Below are 8,752 nucleotides of genomic sequence, written 5' to 3'. Positions count from 1 at the left end.
TTAAAACCTCTTCCGTTCTTTGCCACGTAGATTTACTCGCCATAAACAGCATATGCTCTGAGACTCGCACCATTTCTTCACGTCGTTGGGGTTGACCTCTCCGTCGTAACCCACGCGGCTGAGCTCGCCGGTATTGAGCCATGCTGTGAGGTCCTCGAGGACGATTGGATCGTAAAGTAGGATTTTCTCATGCCATGATGGTTCCATCGGATCAGTAGTGCGAGGAGCCGACCGGATAGCTTTGGCGATGTACTCGAACAAGACGACTTCTTGGTCATTTTGAGTTGCTGTGAAGGAGAGCTCGGTATCGTCACCAGTTGAAAGGGACAAGTCTAGTGGAGGCGGCGAGAACATTTCGTCCATGGAAGAGTCTGGCGATGAATCGAGATCACTTCCGAAGTCTGAATTGGAGTCAGGAATCTCAATCACAGGATTGGCAGCTCCTTTCCTGCGCCTTGGGGACTTGGGGGCTGCAGCCAGCTTCTTGGGTGCTGGGGCAGTTTTTGCTTTCGTCGGAGAGGCTGTGCCTACTGATGAAGCGAGACTGTTCTTCCTTGGTCGACCACGAAGTCTCTTGGGAGTTTCTGGTGGTTGAGCAGAAGGGGGTGGTTCCTGGGGTTCCGAAGCACTTGGACTGTTTTTCCGTGGTCGGCCTCGGGGCCTCTTAGCATCGATTCCGGCAGAAACAGGGCTCCCAGTCTTTGTGGTCTTTGGGGCCGAAGAGGTTCGCTTTGTGCCTGTGTGGACACCTGCCTGACCCATACGCGTCTTGCTCTGCCAACATTGGTCGAGAAGGGCAATCATGGCACTTCTTCTTTTGATGGGCTTGAAGCCAAAGGTCCTGATTTCTTTAGCAAGTTGAACATCTGTGTAACTTTCAAAATTGGGACGAGGCGGCTGTTCGCGAACATCTGCTTCCCCGTTAAGAGGCTTTGCCGCTGGAGCAAGGATTTCTTGACGGGGTTGTGTCTGCGCAGAGGCGGGCCGCTGCAGTTCAATGCTAGCAGAAAGATCACTGTCGGAGAAGAACGGTGATCCTTCGCCATCCTCATGTCTGGGATTTCTGGTAGGTGAAGGCATAAGATCCGATAAGTTGGCGAAGGAAACATGATCATCATAGACAGTATTCTCAGCCACACTGTCCGGAGCGTTGGTCCGATTGCCACCCCTGAAATACCCAAATGGGTTTGCATCATGCGTCTCTTCTGGTAAGCGTGGTGAGTCTTCTGTGAGATTAATCACCTCGACATCAAACAGGTCACCCTCGGTGTCTCGAGCGGCTGCATCCCAGAGGCTGGTTCGTTGTTCAGGTGGATCAATAGCGTCGCTGTTGATGGGCGTAGCGAAATCTATATCATCGACCTGGTTTGACTGCATCAAAGCGGACTGAAGGTCCCTTAGGACAGTTGGCGACTCTTCTCTGGCTAGTTGGCTGGAGGTACCGAAGACGAAATCCTGGTTTGCGACCTGGGCGAGAGCTGCACCTGGAGACAGTAAGACAGGTTTTGGCGGCGCCGCTTTCTTTTTTGAAACCTTCGAGACTCTCTTGCGTGGGTTTGCTTTGCCTTTGGCCTTCTTTGCTTGCTCAGTAGCTGACGTGTTGGCATTGCCGGCGGCCTGAAAATGATCCAATATGGAGGCAGTTGGTGGATCAAGATCAGGTTGGGTAGGCACTTTGTATGCAGCCGTAGCAAGCTCCGTGATTGTTCGAGCTTTCTTCTTTGGTGCCTTTTTCTTGGGGGACTTTTCAGGAATAGCGGCCGCTGGGTTGGCCTCCTTCGTGTTCACAAGCTCAATGAGTTTCCGCTTTTTCAGGAAACTCGAGTCTTCATCTGATGCAGATGTTAGTGCTTGGGGTGCTGCTTCAAGACAAGCGTAGCCCTCAACGAGATTCTTGAAAGCTGGCATTGGCTGGCCAGTTTCCGAAGAGGCAAGTTGTTTGAATGCGGACGAATCCGAATCGATGTTTATGACAGTTTTTTGAGCTGGCGGTGTCCAATCTAGCCTTCGGGCAGGTGCTTGCTCAAGATGGAGAGGTTCATGGACATCAATCTTTTTTGATTTTGCAGGCAGATCGGGCTCAGCAACTGGTGGAAAGTGGTTACTCATAGTATCCGTCTGTTTCTTCCTTGACTTCGTCGCTTTGGGCTTTGTTATCACGCCTTCATCGTCCTTCTTGTTGGCCTTTGAGGCCTTTTTGCCCTTCCCACCATTTTGAGGCTCGGTATCCGCGGCATTTTGTGCTGGTTCCTCTTTCTTTTTTGTAGTTGTCTTGGGAGCTCTTGGCTTTCGCGGCTTCCTGGACGACTTTCCGGAGATTTGCACAATTACAATATCATCATCCTGTGCTGACACAGAAGCATGGGTATCGTTTGCAATGAAACCTGCCCCACCGGACTCTGCAGACGCTCGATTCGCCGTGGTCGAAGACGCAGCAACTGCATCACGAGTTGCTTCCGTCGATGTCAAAAGATGACGGGCCGAGATGAAACTTGATGGAGCATGATCTGGGATGGGTACGGCTTTGCTGCCACTTCGGATCGGGGGACGGCTTGGCTTCTGCGAGAGGAGATCTTGGAGTGGCGGGAGGGCGGGGGACGAGGATTCGATTTGGACTCGTTCGCGTCGTGCTTCTCGAAGTGGCGATGATTGAAAGACGTCGGGGGATACCATGACGGTCAGGGCAGCAATCTGAGTGCGCAAAGCGCATCTCAGGCCCTTTGTACGCAGCAAAATGGTGCCCAAGTTCAGGTCAGGCGAGAAGGCGGGAAAGGCAGAATCATCGCCTCAAAATGCCACCTTGTCTTTGTTTGCCTTGTATCGATGGTTCGCCATCAAGGCAGACTGGAGGGGCAGGGGGAGCCTCGCGAGTCGGTCGCGCTGTCACGTGCTGAATCACATGACCCACAGCAAGGGCTCATGCCCCACGAGGCGAGGGGAAATTTGGCAACCACGCCAAAAATTGACAGGAGCTTTTTTCACTAAGTGTTTGCGACGACCTCATCCCACGCCGAAACAATCACCCAAACCACCCCGAACAACCCCCTCCTCAAACCGCAAAAATGGAGAACGACCGTGGCGAGATCGTGGACCTGTAAGAGCCCAACTCAAGACGCCGTCCGCGGACGGCCGCATCGGCGAACAATCCCATACTGATGTCGCATCACCAGTTACGTCCCCCGCAAGTGCAGCGCCACCAACCGCATCATCAAGGCCAAGGACCACGGCTCCGTCCAGATCTCTATTGCCAAGGTCGACGAGAACGGCCGTGCCGTCCAGGGCGAGAACCACGTCTACGCCCTTTGCGGTTTCGTCCGAGCGATGGGCGAGAGCGACGACTCCCTCAACCGATTGGCCCAGCGAGACGGCCTCCTCAAGAACGTCTGGAGCGCTCAGCGATAAAGCAAGAAAACTCGGAAAAGGTACTTGGCAATCTGGTCCTGGGCTCCCTCGGAATGGGATTCTGACATGAATTGGCCTCAGGGTTATGGTTCGGGCAAAGAAGGCATGGGTGAAAGAAACTAGGGTTGGCTGCATCTAGCAAATCCAATTCGAGGCGTTCGGCTCGATTTTGAGACAACACTACGAGATCCCGACTCTATGCTCGACGATGTGACAAAGTGGTGATCGTGCACCCAACCCCCCCGGCTGGCAAAGTCTCCTCGGACAGACCTCACGGGTCGCCTCACTCCGGGGATTCTGGGGCTACCTCGATAGCCTCCGTGCCGCAGATTGAACAGGCTCTGAAAAAGCCGTGGCGTTCAAGTCGCTTGCTATGGTACAGATACGGGTCTAACATGCGTTATTGAGTTTCTTGTGAAAACCCTCGCCCTCTGTTGATGTGATCGATGTCGGCCTTAGCTACCAAGGCTTGGGCTTCCTGAGCCGCTACCCTGCCTGCGTGACCCAATGTTTAATGCTATGCTCTGTACTGACTTCAGGGACAGCCGTTTTAGTTGTGTAACCTGAAGCCTTTGGTCGTATATGGATATCTCGTAATCAATCCATACGGTCGTTTCCACTTGATTGCAGAGAACTTCAAGGGATGTTTGCCTGCCCCATTGTTACATTTCATAACACTGGCAGTTGTAATCCTCGTGGCGCCCAGCGCTTTGACACCTTGCTTCACCTTAACAATAATAATAGACTTATGATCTACTTTATTTACTATATTATTCATTCTTTGACGATTTATTCATCGTCTTTCGAGGAGTATTAGCTCATGCCTTTGTCCTCTTCGTTTTCCCCTCATGCGTACCTGGGTAGGTAGGCTGGCAGGTACCGCACTCATTCGTACCTTCCATCGCCTTTCCCGTTGCTTGTCACCTCAACCCCTAATTTTCACTTCCCAGCCTTACTTTCACTCTTGCTTGACCTCCAGTAGGTACCGACTTGCTGGCCTCTCACATTTGCGAAGGTACTCAAAGAGTAAGAACCTAATAAGATGAAGGGTAAGTCCCTCTTCTCGGATGCGTTTCCATTAACTGACACTTACTTGCTTGGAGATAGGTCTTTGCACCTGTTACCTGATATTGGATCTCAGAGACTCTAGTGACTTTGATTATTATTTCGACAACTACAGCCTCGACAATGCATCCCGGGATGATGATGACGATGATGGCGATTTCTACAGCGATACTATCGCCGAGAAGAACAACCACAATGTCCAACGACCGTGTTCTCGGATGAATCAGCCCTGTCTTTTCCCTACAAGGCGGAATGTGTGCTCGTCTTCCTCAGCAACACATGCTGTGCCTACGTCTTCCTACGACATGGGCGATGTCAATGAGCCAGCTGCAGAGACAATTGAACAGCGCTCAACCGAACGTTTGTACACCCCCTGGTCATCGAACAAAGAGCCACATTGCTAATGGCATGCAGTTTCAAAAGTACCAATGGCTTGTGGCCCTGGACCCCTCCGTCTCATCCCCGATTCGACTTGTATTGGTATTTGGGGAGGATCTTGGCAAACTGATTGCATTCGTCAGAGTGCTCCAGCATGCTGTTTGCTCCGAGAAGAGGCTTGAACGTTTCACTGCCGATCATGAGATGTGCCCTCCAAATATCGGTTAGATTGTCCACCATTATCGCAGTTCATGACCTTGTGCTGCCAGAATGCCGTCACCGATACTTGCTCTTCTTGTGCCACAGATATATTTGTCTCGGCCATCACAGATCGTGAGCTTTCCCAATTCTCAGCTAGACTGTATTGGCTAATTTGAATCAACTCAGATCTTGGCACGCTTGGCATCGGGTATCTGGTTCTACAGCTTCGAAAAGAGTGTCGAAGAGATGCAACAGACACCGGCTGCCCAGGCCTCAACCACCGGGAGCTCCCAGTTTGTGGCCTAGCAACAGCCAGGAGACTATGTTGCGCAGAAAGTTTACGGCATCAATATAATAGCTACAGTCGCAATTTCCAGCAACTCTTGCTAAGGATTACAGATCATTGAGGTGTGGGACGGAAGCATTTCTCTCAGGGAGGTCCACAACGTGCGTTGGCATCCTCGTGTGATCATGCAGTGGGACATGGACCTCCCGGTGTAGACTATCATGCTCTGGGTTCAAGAAAGGGTTGTCGGGGACTACGCGCCTGTCGTTCATGCTGTTCTGCGCTCATTCAAATATTAGATCCCTGACCACCATCTGGAGGACTACTGAGGATCAAGCATAGATCGTACTTTGGGAAGATTCAAGAACATCGCTATTGTGCGGCAATACAGATCATCGGACTGTTTCAGGTGGAGGGCGCTGAAGTTGGCTAAATTCACCCAAGTTGACTTGAATGGTTTCTGCCGTGGTAAGTGTCAATATGAATGAGGCATCAACTAGTATGGAGAGGAGTGGGTTAAGTACCCCTGAACTCCTGTTGGGCATGGTGGGATCAACAGCATGTCACATACCACAAACACGCGGAGCCGAACAAGATATGAACCAAAAGCCTCGTTTCTGTTCCGAGCAAAGCTTTAGCGAATATTCCATTAACTGGATCCCAAGCTTGACCTCTGCGCAATCATTTAATGCCATTTCCTGCTTCCCCATTCTTGGGCCCATCTTGGCTTCAAGCCAAAACCTCTCGTGTTCTTCTCGTCCAAATCATCATGCATCCCCCTTCTTAAACCATGACAAATCGCGATTTGGGTCTGAAGACGATCTCTGAATGGCCAGAACTAGATATCTGCAGCTACCAAGCCGCTCTCGACATTGCTAGACAGCTCCTTTTGCGCTGCCAAAGACCGAGTCAAGGTCTTCTCCGCCACTGAAGAAAGCGCATACTCAGGCGGGAGCTGGGCAGTCTCTAGAATCTCATTTCTGAGATCGAACAGCTTGTTGTAGCTTTTGGTAATGTCGGTGATGTGCTCGACCATGTCCCGGCAGGTCGTTCCTGACAGCAGATTGTTATCCAGTATGGAAAAGGTGTCGGGCGTGCTACACAGCGCAAGTAGCGGCTTGCGGACTGTTTCCTTCATCTCCGTGGTCAGTATCTCCATGCAGTTATTGTTGAGCATCTTTGCGGCATTCAACAGTTCCATGAATAGCCCCGCGGTTTGCTTGTGCGCCTCGTTGATGCACTGCAAGAGGTCTTCTGGCGCAACCTCTGGCTGGCCATCGAAAAGGTTCGCCAATGGGAGTAGGAACTGGTGTCCATGATGCCTGAAATCTTCCTTTTCAATGATCTTCCTCGCCTTGGTGGCCAGCTCGCTGTTCTTGCGCCAACTTCCGAAACCACCTAGCTACTCTCGTAACCGCTCCGAGATTGCAAGTTTCTTGGTCCCAAATTCGGTGAGACCAATGGCGCTGTTAGGTCCAACGCCGAAGTGCTCAAGATTGAGGAGACCGCCCATTGAGGCAGCGCGGAGAACTTCGTGGTTGACGTTGCCAATGAGCTCACATGCCTCATCAGCGTTGAAACCCTTCATGTCCAGGCGTGTATCCTTTGCTACCCTCATCTTCTTTGCAGCCCGAGTCCCATCGTGATACAAACCCTCCAGCGCCTTTCACTTCATTGCGGCGTGGGTGGACTTGATTGGCTCGATGTTGGGATCGTCCTCCTCCATGCATTCGAGGCGATGAATCTCATTTTGGAGACCGACGTTTTCCTCTTGAGCTGCCGCAAGTTTGATCGCCAGCTCTTGCTGGTCTTCGCTCTGCTGGTAGGCTAATTCCAGCTGCTGCTTGTAATAGAGGGCCTCGAGGTTGGTCCCGGCAGCATCCTCCAGCTTTGTGAGTGAGTCCTTGGCCGTGGGCAGGTCCTGATCCTGCTGTTCCAGAGCTTTGGTGTGATCCCGAAGCTGCTCGTTTTCGGCGACGATTGTGTTGCAGCGAAGCTCAAGTTGCTGGACCTTGGTTTCCTGACCATCTTTGACTGCTTGCAACTGTGTGAGGCTCTCCTTCAAGGCCTTGTTCTCCGATTCGAGGTTGGATATGGTCGAAAGCGACTCCTCTGTGTGGGAGGATCCAGAAGGCCTGCAATGGACCCGAACTTTCGAGCCATCAACCTCAATGAGGTCAATGGACTCACCAAGCAGGGATTGGACTGAAGTGAGAATCTCGGTGATAGAAGGGCGCTCCTCCATCGTAGGATCTAGAAATCAAAAGCCTCACATCGGTCAGTTTAAATGCCAGGGAGGCGGCTGGGCCCAAAATGGGAGCATACCAGTTGAATTGAGTTGAGGTGAGCTGCCACCAAAGAAAGAGCAAGGAGCGAGAGACGGCGGGCTGGAGCGGGTTGAAGGCGGGCACATGCGGGCTAGGAAGAGAGAACAGAAGTAAGAGAAGTGGAGATGAAAAGGGAAGAAGGAAGAAGGATCAGTTCAGGAGGGGAGAGGGGATTATATACCCATAAGGGGAGGACTGGCTGTGATTCACTGACGATAGATCAGAGATCATCTTGGTTTGTTTTTGATGCTTTACGTTGAACTAGAAGAGTAGTACTTGAGATTATAGCTGGCATTCGCTAAAGACAAGTGAACTTCCCTCCCTTCCTTCCCCATCATCCAGCGTTCACCTCCTTCTGTTCCTCTAGATAGCTTGCTATGTCGTTCTGGTTTCTGCTCTAGTCTCTTTGCATTGTGCTTCTACCGTTCCTCTGCTGCCTGCTTGTGAAGCTGCTCTCGCTCTTTTGCACTCTGCTTCTTTCGCTGCTTCTCCATTATCTTTCTCTTCTCTGTGGCCTTGAGATTTTGGTTGAACTCTTGGCTATCTATCATCATTCTGCCTCTCATCTCGACTACCAACTCCCAGAAAAGCCCCCCATGAGATGCATTTCATTTCTCACTTATTTCCCTCCCCCTTTTTTCACGGCTCTTTGAATTGAACTCCTTCCGCTTCTCTCTTGTTGTGTTGCTCTCGTTTCTTCTCTAGTGCTCTTGGCTAGCATCTCTCTTTCTCCACTGGTCACATTTTCTTTCCTCGTTCCAACGTCTGTTTTTTCTGTCTCCCCCTGCGCTTCTCCGTCTCTGATAGCAAGTTTTGGAGCCTCTCTCGTTTCTTTGTATTGCGCTTCTACCGCTCCTCTGGTGACTGGTTCTGCAGTCAGTATCCCTCCTTGGCATTCCGCGCCGTTCACCGAATGACCTTCATCTTGCTGTGGGCTTCTCATACTCTTCCGGGGATAGATTCTTGAGCCGATTTCGTCTTTGTTCTTGCTGCTTGGCATTGTACCCCTTTCGCTCCTCCAGAGTCATGTCTTGGCGTTCCTGTTTTGGCGTTCCTGTCGCATGTATTCCCTCTGTTTCGCGTTGTACCTCTC

General features: G+C 51.3%; 2 protein-coding genes across 2 annotated transcripts; one reads left to right on the top strand and one right to left on the bottom strand.

The window, feature by feature from the left end:
• On the bottom strand, positions 1-2,673 carry NCS54_00159500 (Structure-specific endonuclease subunit SLX4; the record flags this gene model as incomplete). The annotated part of the gene is made up of 1 exon (XM_053147218.1): positions 1-2,673. One exon carries the CDS (start codon positions 2,671-2,673, stop codon positions 1-3), a length of 2,673 nt encoding a protein of 890 aa, XP_053003193.1.
• A 308-nt stretch (positions 2,674-2,981) lies between these two features.
• Positions 2,982-3,402, top strand: NCS54_00159400 (40S ribosomal protein S21; the record flags this gene model as incomplete). Its single annotated transcript, XM_053147217.1, has 2 exons — positions 2,982-3,094; positions 3,171-3,402. The coding sequence occupies exons 1-2, from the start codon at positions 3,063-3,065 to the stop codon at positions 3,400-3,402; spliced, it is 264 nt and encodes an 87-aa protein (XP_053003192.1). The 5' UTR covers positions 2,982-3,062.
• Positions 3,403-8,752: the final 5,350 nt, after the last annotated feature.

This window comes from Fusarium falciforme, chromosome 1 (genome assembly GCF_026873545.1).
Source record: "Fusarium falciforme chromosome 1, complete sequence".
In the NCBI taxonomy this organism is placed as follows: Eukaryota; Fungi; Ascomycota; class Sordariomycetes; order Hypocreales; family Nectriaceae; genus Fusarium; species Fusarium falciforme.
Note: the sequence above shows the minus strand (reverse complement) of the source record. Positions and strands in the feature narration are given on the sequence as shown.